Source organism: Nelumbo nucifera, chromosome 2 (assembly GCF_055504915.1).
Source record: "Nelumbo nucifera cultivar China Antique chromosome 2, China Antique-T2T, whole genome shotgun sequence".
Taxonomy (NCBI): domain Eukaryota; kingdom Viridiplantae; phylum Streptophyta; class Magnoliopsida; order Proteales; family Nelumbonaceae; genus Nelumbo; species Nelumbo nucifera.
This window is the reverse complement of record NC_142650.1, coordinates 113,970,137-113,993,215: the sequence shown is the minus strand read 5'-3', so window position 1 is coordinate 113,993,215 and position 23,079 is coordinate 113,970,137. Positions and strand designations below refer to the sequence as shown.

Below are 23,079 nucleotides of genomic sequence, written 5' to 3'. Positions count from 1 at the left end.
AATGGACTCCAAACCTAATTATATTCGATTTTGATGTTAGAACTTGAATTAAAACTCGAGTCAAATAAAAAATATTATTTTATATATATATAATTATTATGTATAATAATATAAAATTTATAATTAATACTTTTAATATGTTGTATTTATATTATATATATATAAGTTAAAATAATTAATTGCTTTTATTTTTAATCATTTTATACAAAATAAAATGGTGGTGCATTAAATCCAAATCCGACGTGATAATCGAATGCGAATGCAACTAAGTCCGACCCGAACCCGATCTATTTACAGCCATCGCTCATCACTCATCAGCCATACTCTGTCACGAGCACAAGTGCACAACCCAAACCGTTCACGTGTCTCATAGAAACAAGTAAAGGAATTGGTCCGGGAAGTGGGACATACCGAAAGCAGCACTACAACAACAACTAGAGAAATAAAAGGAAGAGAGAAACAGCGAGAGGGTCGACACGCTCTCCTTTTCGGTGCGTCTTTTTCTGAGACTGGGAGCCTTTGCCTTTGTCCTTGTCTATCTCTTTCTCTCTCCTTTCCGATTCTCTCAGGCTCAGTTTCCGACACACTATAAAACTTCGGACGACCACTTCCCAAGTATCTGATCCACGTTTTTTTAATCTTTTTTTCTCCGCTAAAACCCTAGAAATTGGTCGTGATTTGAAGGTAAGTTCCATACTTTCTACTGTCATTCCTTTGATTTTTCATCAATTTTTTGCTTATATTTTTTCTTCTTGTTGTTTCTTATTTATTTTTTGGACTTATCCTTCGTATGAGTTTTTTTTTTTTTTGTAATTGTTTAGCATCGGTTCGTTTTACGATTTTTAGTTGATAGAATCATAGAACCTTCTCAATTTGATGCTTTAGGCCATTTCCATTCTCGTAGATTTACACTTCGCTGTGCATCGACTTGTTCTTACATGTTTAATGGAAATTATTTATATATGGATTTTTTTCCAGTTATGCTAATTCTGTTAAGTGGTTTTCCGTTTTTCGTGCTTTATCACTTCTCTGATAACCTTTGTTCTTTTTCACTGAAATTAATGATCAATTGATTACTCATGCGTGTATTGGTCTGTCAAAAATTTTGCCGTTATAGAAGCTGATAGAGAGAGGAGCTCCATTAAATGAAAAATGATGTTACTTTCTAATCATAAAGTCTTTTCCTAATAGCTGGGGGGTTGAAGGGTTAGGTCCGTTTAGGGTGACGATTGGATGGAATTGCTCAGGGATTTCTGAGCTTTCGATGTTTGTTTAGGAAATTTGGTGGCCAATACCAACCTTTCGTGCTTTATTATGATAAGATGCTGACTTAGTTCTTAATTGTGCACATCTATATGCATCTTTGTGTGTGCAACTAGGAAATTGTATCAAGAGAAGGAAGGTATGAAAGAACTCAACACCCACTATACGAAAAGCCCTATCACACTGTCAATTCCTGGTCTCCGTAATCTTGGTAAGGAGTCATGTCTGATATCAAGTGGCAGGATTCATTTTAAAGCCCATATCCATGCAGTTATATTTGGCGTTTGGAAGAAAGGAATTGATAGAGTTTATCACTTCTTAGCCTTTTGGGTTTAGTGGACCTATAGGATACTCATACTCCAACGAGGCTGAAGTTCTTACTAACTAATTGCCGGACACCAGTGCATCACCTTATTGATCATTTAGGAAGACTCAGATAAATTGATCTGCTAGAGTCGAAGTGTGGGGAGTGGCTCATGGGACTGCTGGCTTACTGCTCTAATAAGGTTAGTAAGTCATATCAAATATCATAACTCGGATAATATGTATTCTGCAGGACTTGAACCTTAAGGTGTTTTGATGCTTTCTATGTTCTCATCATTAAAGCACCTTGATGGGAATTCACATCCTAAAGGAGGAGATACACACTATGCAGTATGATGAGTGTTCAGAGATATAGAGTTAAGGACTGGACCGTTAAGTACCTTTGTTTGGGGAAACTTGAGAAACAGTAACTTCTGGGATCTGGTCATTGAAGAGAAATTATATCTTGAGGCCTGAGACAGAAGCAGTGTAAATAATATTTGCAACATGGGAGATAAATTATATTTCAAAATGCCAACTCAGTGGATTTCATTGTGTATGGATGAACTCAATTGTTTCAAACATGGTGCAGCCTAGAGGCAGGGCTTGCTGAAACTAAATGGAAATGCAGAAATGAAACAAAGAACTTAGAGAACACCTATTGTTTAGAGTTACAGTTCACAACACCATAATGTAGAGGATAAAAGTATAGAAAATGATTGAAAATACAACAAGTCTGAACTTACAATCTTAAATAAATAGTAATTTCATTACCACTAAAACAACTTTCCTATTTTAATTAGCAAGTAGCCTAAATCATTCTAGCCTTTCTAGTTGGCACTGATGGCACATGAAAGGGAATTAGTCATAAGATATCATAAAAATCTAAATTCTAAAATAGATATTGCATCCTAACAACTACCTAGAATTATTTGTAGTATCTCATAAGTCTCACCGATTACATGGTAAATCCCACTAGATATACTCTTTTATTCTCAATACCTCGCAAATTGCTACTAAGAAGGAAATAAATCTCTTATAGATTTAAGATCCTTCCTTTAGTGGTCCCTGATACAAGTATGAATGATCTAATGGCAGGGAATAACTTGATTGATTAGATTGATCCCTGTTATTTACACCATCCCTATGGTATCACTTAATGGGGTGGTTGATAAACATGAGTCGGTGTAGTGAAATCAGCTCTTTTGCCCATGACATGTGTCATTTCTTTGAAACAAGTCCAACTTTTTTCTTTTTCTTTTTCTTTTTTTTTTTTGAAAAGTTAATGTAATATATTGAATTGATCAAAACAAACCAAGGTATATGGTCAGCACAGTAACCCCTGTACATTGAGATTCTGTAGTAACCCAATTACAATAAAACCAAATAGCAAAAAAATTTACAGATTCCTGACAAAAAGATGATCCTGATAAAAAAAAGAATGTCTCATTTTTTTTTGATTGGGAGCGGTAACTTCATTACTACAAATTTACGTCTGATTTTGAACAGAGAGTGATTTGCTAACCACAAAAACAACATGCCCGAAGCTTTTTTGAAAACCTCCTCATTTGAAGTCTTCCTCTCCTTGAAGATTTTGTTATTTCTTTCACACTACACTGCCCAAAAAACTGTTGTAGGATTGATGCTCCAGTCTACTCTGCCAACCTTACTTAACCCCCTTGACCACCAAGCACTTATGAGTCCCTTCTTGTCGGCTGGAAAACACAACTTAACCCTTAAAATGTCCAACATTCTTCCCCAAATCCAATACACAAACTCACAATGTACCAGAACATGGTCCATGGTTTCCACAAACTTACAAAACAAGTGCAACTTCTTAATTCATAACTCTAGGCCTATAGTATGCCTTCTAAAGGATAGTTGATAGCTTTTTCTCTTAATTATTTACTTTTACTTTACAAGGTCTTTGTAATTTTAGCTTTTACTGCACTTACAAAGCTTAGTAAGGAGGAAGGTAGATGAATATCCAGGAATGGCATTTATCAAACTGCCACATTAATTTTTTTTTCAATTAATCTTTTTTTTTGGCATTAAGTTTTGTTGGTGGAAAAAAAACTCATGAATGGAATCCATAGAACTGCCACATTATCTTTTAATTGATATCTTTATTTTTTACATTTTATTGTTTACCCTACTTACATCAGCTGCTCACTCACTTTGTTAGCTGAAATACTTGTACAGAATAAATGGGGTATTAAGTTGACATAGAGAAGAGTAGCTGTTCAGGAAGTCACAAGTTGGAAATTGTATTTTATAAATGGAAAGTTCAACTATTAAGCTATAGTCAAATCCTTGCTTGTGTATCTTGGCGAAGAAAATATTCATGTATAGTTCTCCTTTAGAGATGGGAAACTTATAACCTTTTGTCTTCCAATCAGTCTGCATCATTCTTTTTGGGCTTAGTTCTGGGGAGCTGAGATTGCAATTCTTGTGTTAGACCTCCATAATCTTCCATTCAAAATCTCCTCTTTATTCCTGACATCCATGCCCTTCTGCTTTGCACGCGGGCATATGCTTTTGAGCCATCACTTGGACAACAGCTCATCTTAACTGCTGTTACCAAAAAAATAGCTAAGACGGGTGCACTTTGTTGTGTGGCCGCTGGGCCACATGGAGCAAATTCAAATACAGGAAGAAGAGACTGCTCCATGGATCTTGGTGAACCTCGTTGGCGGACAAACTCAAGCTTCTCTCCTCCTCCATCAAGGAGATGGGATTGTAGATTCCAGTCAGATGGTTTATCTCACGGAGCCCTACTATGTGGTTCTTCATTATCCTCAAATGGTAAAGGAAGCAGAGGCAGGGTGAGGAGTGACCAGTGCACCCATCATCACCAGTCTGTCTCTGATGGGGTATTTTCTTATTTTGGAAGCCCTGACAATTTCCAGGCTCCTCAGTGGACACCACCAGTACAAAAATTCAATTTTGGCCAGTGCAGTACCCCATCCATGGGAGGTAATTTAAGTTCATTTCCTCTCCCTTTTATGACATAATTGTCAGTTCTTTGATTATCCGTGCTTCATATGAAACTGGTTTCTGCTTTTGAACAATAGTCTTTTTAATTTGCAAATTTTAGTCTTTCCTGCTGGCAAGTGAAAATGTATATTCCCAAGATTCAGTGTTATATGGATTCTGCCGAGTGGATGGAGTGTGTCCATGTCAGAAATGTCTTGGATTCTGACACTTTGGATTATTGAGGGAAGCTTCTAGTCTTGTAAACTTTTTTCTTTTTCCTCCTAGATTAGTTGGCATATATGAAAAGCTAACGTACCTGGTGAATGCTATTTTATAGGAAAAAATAATTAGTAAAGACAAATTTTTAACCTTTTCCATAGCTATATGATGTTAGAATTAAAAAAGAAGTACTTTAGTAATATAACAATTTCTGTGTATATGTCAACAAATACAGGTTTTTTAACATTGCTGAGTTAGACTATTGAATGTGTTGGGTTCTGATTCTGTCTGTGTTGGTGCAACACAGCCAGGATTTCTATGGGGGTTCTGTTGTTGAACCATCAAGCTTGCATTGAAATTATTCTAAACGTATATGCCTTTTCTGATCTTTGTTTGTGCTACTTTCTGGATAGAGGGTTGCGTGCTGCATGGTTCTTCACTTCTGTTTCTTGTAGATGTTTTGCATTTAGCATAATATGGAAGGTTATGCATTCCTTTGTTCTTGTGCCATAATGATATAACTTGCAACTGTCCTCATTGAACTTCTTTTTCTTTCTTTCTTTCTTTGGCTTTGACTAGCTCACTTATGAAGAAGTGTGTTCTTGGCTTTGACTTGAATGCTTTATATGATTATATCTATGTTTCTTGTCATGTTCTTATTATGTCAATTAAGCAAAGCTTTTGGTTTAAAAGCTGGCTATACCAAAGAGTCCTCTCCACTATCTCTGGTCTTCATGATCCAGGGGAACTTCCAAGGTTTGAACCAGCACTCACAAAACTTGATAAGTGGTGTTTTTCAACCGAGTGTGAGAAGTTGAGAACAATGTTTAGTCTCTATTACTGAGATGCAGCAAGAGCATGGATGTGGAACTTATGATGAAAATCCAACACAAGCATCATCTGATGCACTTGTGATCCAAATGCAAGGGAGGGGATATATTGATTGAGTGAGATGCACTCAGGACCTCCCCCAAAGGGGTGGGTAGAGACATGTTGTGAGCAAGGGAATGACAAAGCTTGAGGTTTCATTTGTACTATATTTATGGGGACAGAAACTGTTTTTTTTTTTTTAAGATGATAGAATGTAGCAGGGGACAAAAGCATTGCACAGTATAACGAAGTGCAGTAAGAAAAGTTAAAAGCTCAACAAAAAACCGGCATGTAGCTATCCCAAATTCCCAGAAAATGAATACTATAATCAGCTCTAACATGTACCCTTGGGCCAGTCCCCCATCCCCACTCAAGTTTTGACATGCCGCCTTCTCTGGCTAATGAACAACAGAAGCACTAGAGGTCTTTGGATCCACTTGAATGAGCTATTCAGGCTGGGTGGATATAGTGCTTTAGCTTCTTTATGGAAATCTGAGTTTCAAAGGGCCTTTGTCCATTGAAGACATCTAGACAATGACCACCAAAGAGTCATGTTTCTGTTACATCATTCCAGCAAGAGAAGAAGAGCAGTTTTAGGTCTTGAAGACTAGAAGCTCTGCTCTGTGAGAATTTACATCTCCCGCTGGACCTGAAGAAGTGAACAACATAGTTCTTTAATGGTTTCTTAACAGACTTCCCACCCCAGGGGGTTCCGAATTGCCGAAAGAGTATCCATCAAAATTCTTGAGCACTCCAAGCAAGAGGAGTATGAGTTCTATGTTGCACAATACCTGCCACCACTTGCCACCCTTACAATATAGAATCCATACCGATACCCTTGAATTCCTCTAATGTAGAAATGCAGTTTTCCATCCTTACTGCAATAAGATAAACTGATGCCAACCTCTTGAGCTTTATTGTTCAAATTTTTCAAGTTCTTTTTGCTCCAAATAGTCCAAAGAAAAGATGCTCTAGTGCTTTCTCCACATATTCCTTCCTCTTAGTTGGAGAAGGGTGTAATCTTAACCATGGAGAAATAATATATACTATAGTGCTGTACTGTTGCTCTTATTTTATTATTTTGTAGATGCTTCTTGGATCTATTAATGTTAAAAGAAAATCCAATACTGATATGGAACCCATTTGGAGAGTCTGGTAAAAATACGTTGTGTAAGAAATTGATCGAAGTTTGAGGTTCAGGCCATGTTAGGACATAATAGAAACATAATGTGTTCTATAATATTTTTTTGATCAATAACAAGAAACTTTATTAAAGATATGAAACTATATGAAGCTTAGGTACAAAGGGGAGGTAAAAAGACTTAACTCCTCATCAAAGAGTACAAGGAAAAAATAAAAAATTAGCCCAAAAAATCAAATCTCTATTCACCCCTTGCTTTGCTAACCCATCAGCAAAGGAATTTGCAGTCCTCTTCACCCAGTTGTAATGAACCACCATATCCCTACTCAGCCATTTAAATTTATTCTTCTCATTGTTATAACTCCATAAGCCGCTGTCTCCCCCTTTTAGCCACCTAATCACCACCTCCGAGTCACCTTCAAGGACCAAACATCTGATGCTCAGTTCCCTTGCTCTTTGGATGCCTTCCAGGGCTGCGAGGATCTCAGCCCCAAGAGAGTCTCCTTCCCCAATTGGGCCTGAAAACATAGCAATAATAGCCCCCACCTCATTCCTGAATACTCCCCCAATCCCAGAAGGCTCTGGGTTCCTTAAACAGCTGCCATCAAAATTCAGTTTTATGAACCCAGAAGGAGGAGGGGACCACAAAGGACTACAACTCCTCTTACAGAGGGCAGAGGAAGCTATCTCCTTCCAATTAGATCTAATAAGTTTCCGATGGTTCTTTCCTTATCTGAAAATATTCGTGAATTTCTTTCTTCCCATAGAGTCCAACACACTGCAGACCTGATGCTTCTCCACATAGTCTTCCCTCTCTTCTTCGACCATCTGAAAAAGGAGGGAGAGAACAAGCTTTGGACACTCCCAGGGGGTATCCAAACATATCCAAAAAGGGAAATGACCCACTCCCAAACTGATTTAGCAACCGAACAAGTAACCATAAGGTGGTAACCAGTTTCCCCATCAGCTTTACAGAGATTACATCTATTAGGAAGTAAACAAGAGTTGGGTCTCTTCTTCTGAAGTAGGCCATTTGTGTTAATTCTTTCCAGAAAAGTTTCCCAGCAAAAACTACCAACCCGAGGAGGAATGGGTCTACTCCAAATTTCTTTAACCAGGAAAGACAACCCAATGGGATCAGAAGGCTAAGTTAAAGTCTCAAAAAATGAGGCACAAGAGAAAACACCTGAAGAGGAGGGAACCCAAAATCTGGTGTCCTCCTTATTGGGATACAAGAAAACATTTTCAAGGATAGCTAACAAAGACAAAAGGTGGTCCAAGTCTGCATCCCTAATTGCCCTTCTCAGACCTAGGTTCCACCCAAACCTTGAAGGAGAGTCTAAGGGGCTTAAGAAGGAAGAAATGGGTTCATTTTTCAAATCAGAAAGAGCATACAAAGAGGGAAATTGGTCCATCAGAGGTGAGTCCCTGACCCAAAGTTGTTCCCAAAAATTTATTTTATTACCGGAGTTAAGACCATACCTGATACAAGGGGAAAAAACTGGAAGCAGATTGTGTATGGCTGACCAAGGAGAGGCGGCTATAGTCCTTGCCAAGATTCCAAGTTCCCAACCATTGTTTTCCAACCCGTGTATGCTAGCCACAATCTTTGTCCACAACTTGTCTCTTTCCAACGGAAACCTCCATAACCATTTCCCCAACAAAGCCCTGTTCCTCTTCCTAACATTCCCAATCCCAAGACCACCTAGCTTTTTACCTCTAGTTACCACCTCCCAACTCACCCTATGGTCCCACTTCTCCTCTCCAGGCTCCCACAAGAACTCCCTCATAAGCTTTTCCAAAGTGTTAGAGACCTTTGTGGGGATCTTAAACGCTGATAGGAAATACACAGGAAGATTAGCTAGGGTTGATCTAATCAAAGTGATTCTCCCCCCCAAGGAAAGATAATTTTTCCTCCAAGAAGCAAGCCTTTTGCCAAATCTCTCCACTATTGGGTTCCAAAAGCTTACCTTCTTAGGGTTATCTCCCAGGGGGAGGCCTAAGTAAGCCATCGACCATTCCAAGGTTGCACACCCTAACACACCTGCATATTCTCTAAGTTCCCTCTCCCCCAAATTCACACTCGCCAAAATACTCTTATCCAAATTCACGTTGAGATTAAATACCTCATCAAAGAGTTGTATTGCCAATTTTAGGTTCCGGATCCACTCAATGTCCCCACCTTCGCAGAAAAGGATTGTCATCCGTGAACTGCAGATGAGTAAGAGGTATCTCCTCCCTTCCTACTCTCCATCCTTTTATTAAATTCCTTGAATCTGCTCTTTGAATCAATCTCCCAAGTACATCAACAATCAGAGTGAAGAGGAAAGGGGATAGTGGATTACCTTGTCTTATTCCTCTCGAGGCGGGGAAGAAATCCACCACAGTTCCATTCACCAAGATAGAGTAGTGGCAGCTTCTAATACAACCCCAAATCCACTTACACCAACTGTCTCCAAAGCCAAAACTTTTCAACACCTCCAATAGAAAAGACCAATCAACCATGTCATAAGCCTTCTCCAAGTTTAGTTTACACACCACTCCCTTCTTCTTGTTTTTCCTAAAGCTCTCCAGACTCTTATTAGCAATCAAGATTTGATCGGTAATTTGTCTTCCCATCACAAAAGCACCTTGGTTAGGTGCAATTATGGAAGGGAGAAACTTCTTTATTCTTAGAGACAACACTTTTGCAATTATCTTGTACAAACTGTTCACCAAACTAATAGGTCTGAAGTCCCTTGGTTGTGATGCCTCTTTCTTCATATGAACCAGAGCAATGAAAGGGGAGTTCAAGCCCAGGTTGATTATTCCCCTTCTGTGGAACAGCTCAAACACTGACCCAATATCTTTCTCCATAATACCCCAACAATCTTGATAAAAAGCCATTGTGAACCCGTCCGGACCTGGAGCTTTTGTTCTATCCATTGAAAAGATTGCTTCCTTTATCTCCTCCAATTCAAATCTCCTTTCTAACCACTCTCTGTTTTCTGGACTTACCAACCAGATCCTTTCATTTAAAGGTCTTCTGAAAATAGATTTGAAATGGCTAACGAAATAATGTGCCTACACAACTCTGTAAATGATTAAAAAACTGTAACACCATTTAGAACTTGATCTGTTTTTTGATCAGCAAAAGTATTTCATAAGATTAGTTCAGAAACTTAGTACAATTATTATAGCAATCCCATCAACCCAAATTACATCAGATTACAACTTTGCCCAAAACAAAAGAGGCCTATCTACTCCTTGTTTTGGCCAATACATCTGCCATTCCTTTTGCAGTCCTTACCCAGATGAAATTAGAATTAAACCTCTTTGCTAGGTGATCAATCTCCCTAAAAGCATGCCTGTATTTCCAAGGTGCTGAGTTGATTTTCTTGGTCCATGATATAACTAATTGTGTATTTCCAATTTCCAAATCCCTGACTCCATGATGTCATGCAAGTTTCTTTCCTTGTAAGAGCCAATATTTCAGCCTGTACAGAATCTCCAGAACCAATTGTTTCTGAAAACAAAGCCACAACTGCTCATCGGTGGTTTCTAAACACTCCCCCTATACCTGCTCTTCTTGGATTGCCCAAAGAACTACCATCAAAGTTCAGCTTCAACTTTTTTATAGATAATGGTTTCCATTTCCATTCTTACACTTTCTTTATGTCTAACTGTTTGCGCCACTTCAGTCCAAGACCTTATTATGTCATTGGTTGAGAATTCTTGGAAGATGTCCAATGTTTTTACCCAATCCCCAGTCCTAACTTTTATGGCTTCAATCAGTTCATCCTTTGATTTACACTTTTCATTAAAGATCCTTTGATTTTTTTTCTTCCCAAACTGTCCACACCAACGCTTAGTTCCCTCCATACAAGTTCCTCTCTTTTTCTATTGCCTCGAGAAGATGGAGCTGAACAAGCATACCGCCTTTCTTTTATCTCCGTAGGTTTATTGTGGCTGTGGGTTTGATTTGGTTTTGCTTTTATCTCTGCAGGGGTGTTTGGTTATGTTTCTCTCTCGGGTGATACCTTATCACCTTTCTTTTGTTTTCCTTTATATATATGTGTGTGTCCCTTGTGCTTCTAAAACACTGGTTTGGGACATAATAACTAATAATTGGATATCTTTGAACAATCTGATCTGGAAATTTTGTTCCTAGAAAATTTTGACCATTGAATGGAATATAGAAAATTGAGAACTGGGCATCATCTTCTTGACTCTTAATAGTACCCCTTACATGTTGGGTACTGAACATCCCTCTGCATGTGATTACCGAAAAAACGCATGTGTGCCTGCACTGTTTGATGGATATCTTTGAACAATCTGATCTGGAAATTTTGTTCCTAGAAAATTTTGACCATTGAAAGGAATATAGAAAATTGAGAACTGGGCATCATCTTCTTGACTCTTAATAGTACCCCTTACATGTTGGGTACTGAACATCCCTCTGCATGTGATTACCGAAAAAGTGCCTGTGTGCCTGCACTGTTTGATGGATGCATATTCTTGTGCCAAAATATAGTTTGACCAATAAAAACTCTTATTAATACATCTTACAGAGCACTGGTTTGGAGTTGGCATAGTTAATAATTTTTTGCAGGGCCTCTCCATATTGAGGATGCCAGCTAACTGAGTTGGTAAATTCTTCTGGTTGTTGATACAACTAGCTTCATTGAGAACATGGCTTCACCTTATATACCAAGCCACAACTTTCCGGTACCATCAGTTAACCAGTCCACCGGTTTCGGTTTTTGACTGGTTTGGTTCTTCGGTTTTTTATATTTATAATATGTATTATATAAATATATGTATAATATTATATTATAAATAATAAATGATATATAATATATTATAAATATTTTAAAAATATATAATATTTATAAATAGATTATTATAAATATAATATAAGTATATATTTATATATAATATATAGAAAATATGTGACATATATTAAAAAAATATAGAAGAAGAAGAAGAAGAAGAAGAAGAAGAAGAAGAAGAAGAAGAAGAAGAAGAAAGAACCTAAGTGTGCAAAACTGCAAATATGGTCAAGCATCAATTTGCTAAATCAATCTACCTAGTATAGGGAAGATCCATGACGTGTTACAACTTACAAATATTGCACATTTGTTCTGGTCCCCACTCCCCAGGTGGTTAGTTAATCCTTGAAGTTTGAGACTTAGACTAGATGGTACTTCTATTTAAGAGTTGGTGTACATGAGGACGGACATCAACTCAATAGTGTCATGCAGGAACTGATGCTAGAGAAACCTCAGTTTGATTCACTGGTTCGAGGGAGAGAAGTTGCACTTTCAGTTGACCTTTCAACCAGCCTACTCCATCAGAGGAGTTGATGACTGCTAAATACATGCAACTTCCTAGAAGTGTGATGAGTCTCTCTTGTCTGTACATCCTTAGTTTATTGATAATATTGCAGTTGGTTTCAAAGTTTTATTTTGTACTGTTTTGGAATGGTAGAATACTGATGTATATCATTCTATTGCCAATCGGCATATTTATACAGTAAGCTGCTGCAATAAATAGAAAGAAGAAAAAAATAGAAAGTAGAAAAATAGAAAGAAAAGAAAATAGAAAGTACAAGAATAGAAAGAAAAACTTTCTAAATCAATCCTTCCACAATCCTAGGAATATATACAATTCTATTTTTACACAACTACCAAGCTGGTGAATAGAGATCCTCCATTCCCAGCTTGGCTATAATTCTTCGAAAGTCTGTACTATTGAGCCCTTTAGTTAGTACATCGGCCAGTTGTCCTTTTGCATACACATAGGGAGTGCAAATCAACTTGCTGTCCAGTTTCTCTTTTATAAAGTGTCGGTCAATTTCGATGTGCTTCGTCCTGTCATGTTGAACAGGATTGTGAGCAATATTAATGACTGACTTGTTATTACAATATAGTTTCATAGGCTCTTCTCATGGAATCTTCAAGTCCTAAAAAAATTATCTTCAACCAGAGAAATTCACACACTCCTTGTGCCATAGCCCTGAATTCTGCCTCTGCACTTGACCGAGCCACTACATTTTGCTTCTTACTCTTCCAAGTGACTAAGTTTCCTCCCAAGAAGGTACAATAACCGAAAGTGGACCGTCTATCTACTGGAGATCCTGCATAATCGACATTTGTATATGCTTCAAGAGCCAATCCCCCATTTCTTTTGAATAAAATTCCTTTTCCTGGATTGGCTTTCAAATAGTGCAGAATTCGATGAGCAACCTGCAGATGAACTTCTTTAGGATTATGCATAAACTGACTTATTACACTTATAGCGTATGCAATATCTGGCCGTGTATGTGCAAGATAAATGAGTTTTTCAACCAGTCTTTGGAACATCTCCTTGTCTACACTTGCATTCTCGCTGGCTTCTCCAAGTTTATGATTGGGATCTATAGGCGTGGAAGCTGGTTTACATGCCATGTTTCCTGTTTCTCTCAAAAGATCAACAACATACTTTTGTTGAGAGATAAAGATGCTTTGTTTAGAATGTGCTACTTCAATTCCGAGAAAATACTTTAGTCTCCCCAAGTCTTTTATCTCAAATTCTCTGGAAAGGCAGTTTTTCAATGCTTCCTTCTCCTTTTTATCATTCTCAGTAACGATTATATCATCCACATAAACTAATAGTGCAGTAACTCCCCCTGAGGCTGTGTTTGATAAACAATGTGTGGTCACCTTGACTTTGCTTGTAACCTGTACTAAGCATCACCTTTGTAAACCTTCCAAACCATGCTCTCGGAGATTGTTTGAGGCCTTTTAGTGCTTTCTTCAACCTATAAACTTTGTTCCCCTTAATGCCTTATCCAAAACCCGGTGGAATGTCCATGTATATCTCCTCTTCTAGATCACCATGGAGAAATGCATTCTTTACATCAAACTATTGCAAATCCCAATTATAGTTAGCAGCCAAAAACAACAACACCCTTACTGTATTCATTTTAGCTACTGGGGCAAAAGTTTCCTGATAATCTACCCCATAAGTCTGTATATATCCCTTGGCTACTAGTCGTGCCTTGTACCTTTCTAACGACCCATCAGATTTGTACTTAATTGTGAACACCCATTTACAACCTACAGACTTCTTGTTTCTTGGTAGATCCACAACTTCCCATGTGTTGTTCTTTTCTAGTGCCTCCATTTCCACTCTCATGGCTTTTCTCCACTCCTTATTAGAGAGTGCCTCGGTTAGAGTATTAGGAATTGGAATGGTGTTAATGCTGGCTAGAAAACTTTTATGGGATTTAGAGAATCTTTGGAACGACATAGATTTGGCTAAAGGGTACAATGGGCGTTTGGTACATTCTCTGGTTCCTTTTATCAGTGCAATAGGTAGGTCATACTTAGACTGTGAAGGTGCAGGTTCAGGTTCTGCATATCCCTCAATTCCAGGATTAGGAGTTGAATCTTGGACTTGCACAAGTTGAGGATCTGGATTTCTTCTCCTAGAGTAAACCTGCACATATCTCACATCATCATGCACATCATTGGGGGGTTAACAGTGTCTGAATTTGGTTCAATGGTTGGGCTGTTTGACTCTTGTCGAGACTCGGGAATGTGGGGCTCAGAGGATTGTGGCTCAGAGGGATGTGATTCTTGACGGTTGGATGACTGTGAGGAGGGTAATACATCTAAGGAGAGTAGATCCGATGCCTTATCTTCCATTAATGAGGACTCCCCCTGAAGATAAGGTTGAGTTTAAAAGGATTGTCCCTCCTCAAATGTGACATCGATGGAGGTGTAGAATTTTCTGGTGGCTGGATGATAACATTTATAACCTTTCTGAGTTGGGGAATATCCCAAGAAGACACACCTGATTTTTCATGGATCCAATTTTCCCTTATTATGGACATGAACAAAGGCAGTGCAACAAAAAATTCTTCGTGTGAGATTATTTGAGGTTCGAATATCAGGGTAGAATTGAGAAAGGACTTGTATTGGGCTTCGGTTGTCAAGAACTTTAGATGATAGTCTATTTATGGTGTATGCAGCAGTAAGGATAACTTCCCCCCAATATTGTTTTGGCACCTGGTTTTGAAAGAGAAAGGCTCGGGTGGTTTGTAAAAGATGGCCATTTTTCCTCTCAGCTATCCCATTTTGTTGGGGAGTGTTAACACAGGAGGATTCATGCACAATGCCTTCTTTTTGAAAAAATGGAGACAAATTCTGATTAAAATAATCTGTTGCATTATCAGATCGAAACCTTTTAATTCTCACACCAAATTGAGTTTGGACCATGTTATGAAAGTTGGGAAGAATGGTACCCACATCATATTTAGACTTAAGAAGAAAAATCCACGTGACCCTAGTGCAATCGTCAATAAAGGTGACAAACCATCTAGAACCAGTAATGTTGGGAATTTGAGAAGGGCCCCATATATCCGAATGAATGAAATAAAAAGGAGTTGAAGATCTTTTATTGCTGATTGGGAAATAAACCCTTTTGTGCTTAGCAACAAGTTCACAAACATCGCAATGAAAGGTTTCAACATCAATTCTTTTAAACAAGGAAGGAAGCATTGTTTTTAAAACAGGAAATGAAGGATGACCGAAACGGAAGTGATGATGCCAAATTAAATCTTTATTAGAGGTAGATAAGAATGACTCGTGTGTGACATGCATAACAGTGTGAGATGGTTTGCTGGTTGTTTCAAGGTAGTAGAGTCCATCCCTTTCCTTAGCAAGTCCAATCTTCTTCCCCAAAACCTGGTCCTGAAATACACAGTAAGAAGGAAAGAACATAACATTGCAGTTCACATCCTGGGTGAGTTTATGTATAGAGATAAGGCTAGTGGATAACTTAGGAACATGAAGCACATTTTTAAGCAATAGGGATGGAGTAATTTGAATATTCCCAATTCCAGCCACTGTGGTGAAAGAACCATCAGCAATAGAAATTTTTCTTTTACTAGGTTAGGGTGTAAAGGTGAGAAAATGTAGTGAAGAGGGTGTCATGTGGTCAGTAGCTCCAGAATCAAGAATCCATGGAAAAACACTAGTCGAGGCATGTAATCCTAGAGATAAAGACTCACCTGAGAGAGCAAGAGAGGTAGAACCACTTCCTGGTTTCAAGGATTTCAGGAAGCTCCTTAGCCTTTCAATTTCTTCATCATTAAATGGTCCCTGACTTGAGTGTTCTTACTGCGTGGTTGTGGAGACATTATGGGCCTGTTGAACTCTTTTTGAAACTCCTCGATTTCCCCATTCCTTGCTGGATGTGGGAGGTTTCCCATGAAGTTTCCAGCACCTATCTTTTGTGTGTCTGGGCTTCTTGCAATAGGTGCACCAGAGGTTATCGTTAGAGTCACGGGTAGTTGTGTCACGAGCCAAGTTGTGATTGTTCTCACCCTTTGAACCACTGTAACTTCCTTCCCTTGCCACCATGGTTGAGCCTTTGGGATCTTTAGGCTCAAGCATGATTCCATGACGGCTTTCCTCAACTCTGACAAGGTCTATGACTTCATTCAATGGAGGCACTTCTTCTTTGCCAAGAATTTGTATTCGGACCTAATCAGATTCAACATTCAGTCCGACCAAAAAATCATACACCCTATCTCTTTCAATAAAATTCTTCAAGATCACAACATCATCAGGGCTCTTTGTCTCAAGAACCCGATAATGATCAAGCTCATGCCATAAATTTTGCAGCAGATTTGCATACTCTGTAACGCTTCTGCTCCCTTGTTTGGCCGCCACTGTCTTCAATTTGACCTCATAGACACGAGCAGCGTCATTTGCTTTGGAATAGGTTTGTCGGATAGCATCCCAAATAGCCTTTGCAGAGGGAAGAAACATACAAGTATCACTGATCTCGGGTGTCATTGAACTCCACAACCATGACATAATCATGGAGTCCTCTTCGTCCCAAGCATCAAAATTTGGCTCGCCCAACTTTGGTCCTGTTCCAAGAAGGTGACTAATTTTTCCTTTTCCCTTCAAATAGGTACGCACTAGTTGTGGACGGGAGCACTTGTTGCAGTCATGTTAGACATTGTTAATGGAGGAAAAATAAGGCCAACAGGAAAGGAGAATAAAGGAGGGAAGAACTGGCCGGAATAAAGGAGAATAAAGAAACACTTCTGGTTACAGATCAACACTGAAGGCCAGAAGAGAAAGACGCGAAAAACTGGCAATGAAGGCCGAAAAAAATCTCAAGGTTGACAAACCTAGAACTCTGATACCATGTTTTGGAATGGTAGAATACTGATGTATATCATTCTATTGCCAATCGACATATTTATACAGTAAGCTGCAGCAATAAATAAAAAGAAGAAAAATAGAAAGAAAAGAAAATAGAGTGTACAAGAATAGAAAGAAAAACTTTCTAAATCAATCCTTCCACAATCCTAGGAATATATACAATTCTATTTTTACACAACTACCAAATATAGATCTGCACCAGTAACCCCACATTTTCAAACATGTACATATATACATGTCTTCATTTTTTTAATAGGAATCTTGGTCTCTTGGATTAGGAAGGCTCCTTTTTGAAAGTGATTTTTGGTAAATCCTTCCATGAGAAGAGGACAGTTAGTAGTAATTGTTAGAATGTAAGTGGAACTAGGAAACCTAGATATAGGTGTATAAATATACCCAAGCATTTGGAGAGAAATTGGTTGAATTGGATTTGATTATATGGACTTATAAATGGCATTATAGGGTAATTCTTTCTTTATTCTATTCTCTCTTGTTTTGTCTCTCTTCTCTATTGTTTATTGTTTTTGAAAGGGGTAGCTTACATGTCTACTCGGAATGCCTCGAATATTGTTTTTTTGGTGGCTAACGCTTCTGACTTTTGAACACTTGGGCCTTGCTCGATTAGTTGTGAAGACTCTTCGAGTTCTAAGGAGCATCCTCAAGGTAGTTGTGGTAAGGAGTTTGAGGACACTTCCAATGTTTTGGCGCTCGATCCAGTGGTAGGGAAGAAAGAGCCAAACCCTATTTCTTCGTGCTAAGAATTAAGCCAGGAGATTAGGGGTTCTGTTTCTAGTGGGAGGAAGCCCGGAGAAGGATGATGGGGTTGCGAATAAAGCTAGGGTGGAGGGAAAAATCAAGGACTGGGAGGAGGGAGGAGGGAGAGACAAGGAAGAAGGAGATGGCTTATTAGAAGTTGAGGATGAGCAGGGTTCTGACTTAGATAACGTAAATCAAGACACACGCCATAGGATCAATGCTGGTTACTTGGTTTCTGAAGTGGTTGTTGGCAGGCTACCAGTTTTCTTCCCTAATATCAGGTATGACTTGAATTCCGGTAATTCCATAAAATTTTGGGAACAAACCTGGGTGGGGAGCGCCCCTTTAAAGGATCAATTTCCTTCTTTGTATGCTCTATCTGATTTGAAAAATGAGCCGATCTCGTCTTTCATCACCCCGTCCTCTTCCACTTCTGGGATTGGGTGGAACTTGGGTTTAAGAAGGGATTTGAGGGACTCAGACCTTGACAATATTTCGAGCCTTATTGCACTTCTTGATAATGTTGTCTTAGACCCCACTAGGGAGGACTCTAGAATTTGGACACCTACCCCCAATGGCATCTTCTCTTGTGCCTCGTTCTTCAAAGTCTTAAGTCAGTCCACCAGTCCTACCTTCCCCCCTTTCCCTGTTGGTGAGGTTTGGTGCAGAGCAATACCTCCTAGGGTTGGTAGTTTTTGTTGGGAAGCCTATCTGGAAAGAATTAACACTGGTGATCTACTCCAAAAGAAGAGACCCAATACTTGTTTGTCACCTCAGTGGTGTGTTCTATGTAAAGCGGATGGGGAGACTGGTTTTCACCTACTGGTGTCTTGCCACTTTGCGAGGTCAATTTGGGATTGGGCTTCCTCCTTATTTGGATGCAGTTTGAATCCCCCATCAGACTTGCAGGGCCTTTTCTCCCCCACTAAGGGCTGTAGTATGTTGGACATTGTGGGAGGAAAGAAACTCCAGGATATTCTCAGAAATCCAAAGAGGAGCAGCAGATCTGAAGGCTATCATACATATTAGGGCGGTACAGTGGCTGAAATATTTGAAACTATTCACAGATTACATTGTGGATGACATGTTGAGGAAGTGGGGTGAAATTGCAAATTGCACACAGACCAAGTCAGTAATGAAAGTGGTTTGGACTCCCCCACCTAGAGGATTCTTGAAATTAAACGTTGATGGATGCAGTAGGGGAAATCCGGGGCAATCGGGGATTGGAGGTGTTTTTAGGGACAAAAATGGGGTCATCTTTGCCATGTTCTCAGGCCCAATTGGAGTGGGTGACTCCCTTAGAGCTGAGATCCTTGCAGTTATGGAAGGAGTTCGAAAAGCTAAGGAGTTGAACATCAAGAAACTCATAATTGAAGGGGATTCAGAGGTGGTGATAGGATGGCTGTCTAAAGATCAAAATGGTTTATGGAAGTATAACAATGAGAGGAGGAAATTCATGTGGCTGGTGCGGGAGATGGAAGTTAAGACATGTTGGGTTAAAAGATCGGCTAATTCTCAAGCTGACAGTTTAGCTAAACAAGGGGCAGAAAGGGACACTGTTTTGGGCTAAGATGTAACTTGAGTGTATTCTTTTCTCTTTTTCTTCTTTTTTCTTTCTTTTATGAGGCTCTTAGTGACTCTTGGAAGATAAGTGTGTTTATCTTCCTCCTATAAATTTTCTACTGATGATTAATGAAAGTGTTATTGATCAAAAAAAAAAAAGTGGTTGTTGGCAGGCTGGGAGTTGACTTGGATCGCAGGGGAAATGAGGCAAGTGTAGTTGAAAGTGTTGATGTTCTGTTGACCCCAAAGAAGATCAGAACTTCAAGCAAAGCTAAACGTTGTTCACATCATGACGGTCTTTCCAAGGCTAAAGGAGGGTCTGGTGGGAACTGGGCCGACAAGTAAGTATAAAAGGATTTATAAAAGAAGAGGGGTTAAACTAAGTTCTGAGTCATGAGAACCCTTGCTCGGAATCTTCACTCTCATCCAAGGGGGGTAGAAAGAAGCCTCTCAGGATGGTTCTAGTCAGGAGAAGCCGATTAAGCCTGACTTGTCAGAAAAAGCTGTTAGGGATGAGTCTGATTTGAAAGAGGTCTCTGCTAAGGTGATGCTGAAGGAAAAGGAAATAAAGAAAGGAAGCGTGGATTTGAAGATGCTAGTTGACAGAGAAGTGGAAATTGGTAAATCCTTGGGCTTGTTCTTCTTAGGGGGAGAAAATGTTGTAAGAAAAGCCTTGAAGCATACGTGAGGAAGAGGAAAGAAGAACTTGAGAAAGGTCTCTGAAACATTAGGGGGGGAAAGAAGCCGATTAAGCCTGGCTTGTCAGAAAAAAGCTGTTAGTGATGAGTATGATTCGAAAGAGGTCTTTGCTAAGGTGATGCCGAATGAAAAGGAAATAAAGAAAGGAAGCGTGGATTTGAAGATGATACTCGACAAAGAAGTGGAAATTGGTAAATCCTTGGGCTTGTTCTTCTTAGGGGAAGAGAATGTTGTAAGAAAAGCCTTGGAAGCATATAAGAGGAAGAGGAAAGAAGAAGGCTTGAGAAAGGTCTAGCATTAGGGGGAGAAATTTGGGATGAGGAGGGAGGCCCAGAAGAGTTCCGTGAGGTGGAAGATTGACCTGTGCCTAGCATTTGCATCACTTTGTTGTAGGGCTGTTCACAAATAAATTCAAACCGACCAACCCGGCCCGACCCAACTCGATTTGGCCGGTTTTTCTTCACCACCGGTCGGTTTCAGGTTGGAAAGATGGGTAAACCGATAATTCGGTTCGGTTTTCACACACGAAAACCGAAACCGAAACCGAAACCGAAACCGAAACCAAATCGAGTTATCTATAAATATATTCTCACTGAAATGTTATATATAATATGTATATTCCAAAACATATATTTCAGTTTAAAATGTATTTCTAATAAATATATTCTCACTGAAATATTATATATAATATGTATATTTCAGTTTTAAATATATATATATATATATATATATATATATTGGTTTTAAATATATATATATATATATTGGTTTTAAATATATATATATATATATTTCTGAAATGTATATTTCAGTTTTAAATATTTTTCCAGAAAATATATTCTGAAATATTATATATAATATGTATATTTCCGATATATATTTATTTAAAGCTGAAATATATATTTCAGAAATGTATATATTTAAACCAAAACCGACCTAAATCGAGCAGGTCGGTTTTGCTTAATAGAGGGTCGGTTTCAGTTTAATCTTTAAGTAACCCGACCAGGTCGGGTCAGTTGAAAAAAAACTAGTAAACTGACCCAACCTGACCTGTGAACAGCCCTACTTTGTTGTTGCGGTTGTTGTGTAAAAGTGATGGGGCTCTCTTGCTTTCTTGTCTTTTGTGGTTCTTGGTGTTTGGTAGTAGTAGTTTTGATTTGGGGGGTGTTATCTTAACACCTGCCTTGAGGTTGTATTCAGTTTCTTTTTTCTTTTAATATATATTTTTTTCTTTTTTACCTATCAAAAAAATTGTTTATTGTTGAAATCTCTACTTTTGTTAATTACGATTTGCTAGATTTTCTTTGATAAATTCTCTTTTAGATTCCCTTGCATTCAGGTCATCATAAGCGTACTTCATATTAAAAAGGATACCAGACATCTTTTTTACAGCCATATTGCTAACAACCTAAAGCTATTGTTTGCCATTAGATATTAAAGAGGAGAAGTAGAGTTTTATCTTTTGTGGATGCACAATTTGTCAAGTTGCACTAATGTAAAGATCACCTTTTTTTTATTTTTTTATAGGGTCAAAACCTGGGACATCTATTTTTCCTCGGTCCACTGAGGTGAGTTCTCTTACTTTTATGGCTATGTGGCTTTGAGTCTAAATTACATTCATGCTCATTGTCTTGTTTGCTTGCTTCTGGTTGCAGAGGCCATTTACTGGTGGACCATCTGCAGCATCCAATAGTTTTGGTTCCCCGTCTTCCCTTTCTGAATCCAGCCCGTTGGGATCAACTAACAAACTGCCCATAACTTCTTCCAGCTGCAACTTCTCCAGTCGACGTTTTTTCATATCAAAACCAGTTTATCCTTTGGTATTCCACAATCCTGTGTCAGATTGTGAGCCTTCTGTTTCTGCTGATACAAGCAGCATCAGTAGGTTTATACCTAGTGAGAATAGAACTTCACCATCTCATTGGCCCGAGAACAGCTCAGGTCTCTTCCAGAAAACCCTCACTGAGCTCCAGAAGATGGACGGTTCCCCAGAGCCCAGCACAAGCTCTAGAAGAGAGGGTTTCAGGTTGAGCATTGCTAGTACCGATGACATAGGATATGATGGAGGAGAAGGCTTTGATATATCAGAGCACATTGATTTGGACCTTGGATCGCCAAACTACTCTACAGGGGATCAGAAATGTGGACTTTGCGGAAGACTTCTTTGGCAGAAGTCCCCATGGAGCTCCTATCGAATTGTCAGAGGTGGTGACATGCCAATTGCTGGGGTCCTTCATTGCAGCCATATCTTCCATGCAGATTGCTTGGAGCAAGCAACACCAAAGACCCAGATTCATGACCCTCCATGCCCTTTATGCCTGAAAACCAGTGGTGTGACAGATGAATCTTCACCAGTTTCTGAGCCACTGCATATGGCCTTGAGGTCAATACGGAGGAACAGAGGGGTCGTAATCTCTGATGCTCAAGGGAGTAAAAGTAGTGATCATCACAGTTCAAATCATTCTGGGGTTGGATTGCAGAGAAACCAGTCTCATCCGGTGGCACGAACTAGTAGTTCCTTGTTAAAGAATCAAATTAAGAAGCATTTGACGTTTAAGGGGAAAACAGGAAAGGATTTCTTTGGCACGAAGGTGTTCCGCAGAATGGGTCATCACCGTCGAGCCAGGACCCAGTAGGCATAGTATGCTTAAGATCCATCTGATCTGGTGAAAGTAGTTGATTTCTGGTTATATTTCAGTTGCAAGATTTTATGTGGCAGACGTGTGTTATATATGCTGGTTTTGGCTGTTTTCTCCCATACATCCCTTTTTCACTTTTTCCTCCCCCCTCCTCAGTAAGTCTTGTATACTAAAACTTAAGGTTTTCACTTTTCAGCCATCTGATCTGATAAAATTCTTTTCTGATGGCGACGAACGTGAGGGGATTGTTTTTTATTTGGGCTACGTTCTAACCCTTTTCCACCTTTCCTAAAGAAAACAACATATAAATAACTGATTAACCATTTAATTTATGATCATCTCATCAGTCACTCGTGATCCATGGTCTGTCTTTGATGCATGTTCATAGAGATCGTCTTCAGTCAGTGCAAGCCTGTACTCACACCATTCGAACAGTCTCTTGCAA

General features: G+C 38.9%; 1 protein-coding gene across 2 annotated transcripts; it reads left to right on the top strand.

Annotated features, from left to right (window-relative positions):
* The first annotated feature begins 452 nt into the window (after nucleotides 1-452).
* On the top strand, nucleotides 453-22,984 carry LOC104611184 (uncharacterized). 2 transcript variants are annotated; one of them, XM_010278142.3, is made up of 4 exons: nucleotides 453-684; nucleotides 3,769-4,542; nucleotides 21,523-21,563; nucleotides 21,651-22,984. In XM_010278142.3, the coding sequence occupies exons 2-4, from the start codon at nucleotides 4,236-4,238 to the stop codon at nucleotides 22,629-22,631; spliced, it is 1,329 nt and encodes a 442-aa protein (XP_010276444.1). In that variant the 5' UTR covers nucleotides 453-684; nucleotides 3,769-4,235; the 3' UTR covers nucleotides 22,632-22,984. The 2 variants fall into 2 exon arrangements, with proteins under 2 accessions (XP_010276444.1, XP_010276445.1); XM_010278143.3 differs by having other exon boundaries at nucleotides 462-684; nucleotides 3,966-4,542.
* The last annotated feature ends 95 nt before the right edge of the window (nucleotides 22,985-23,079 follow it).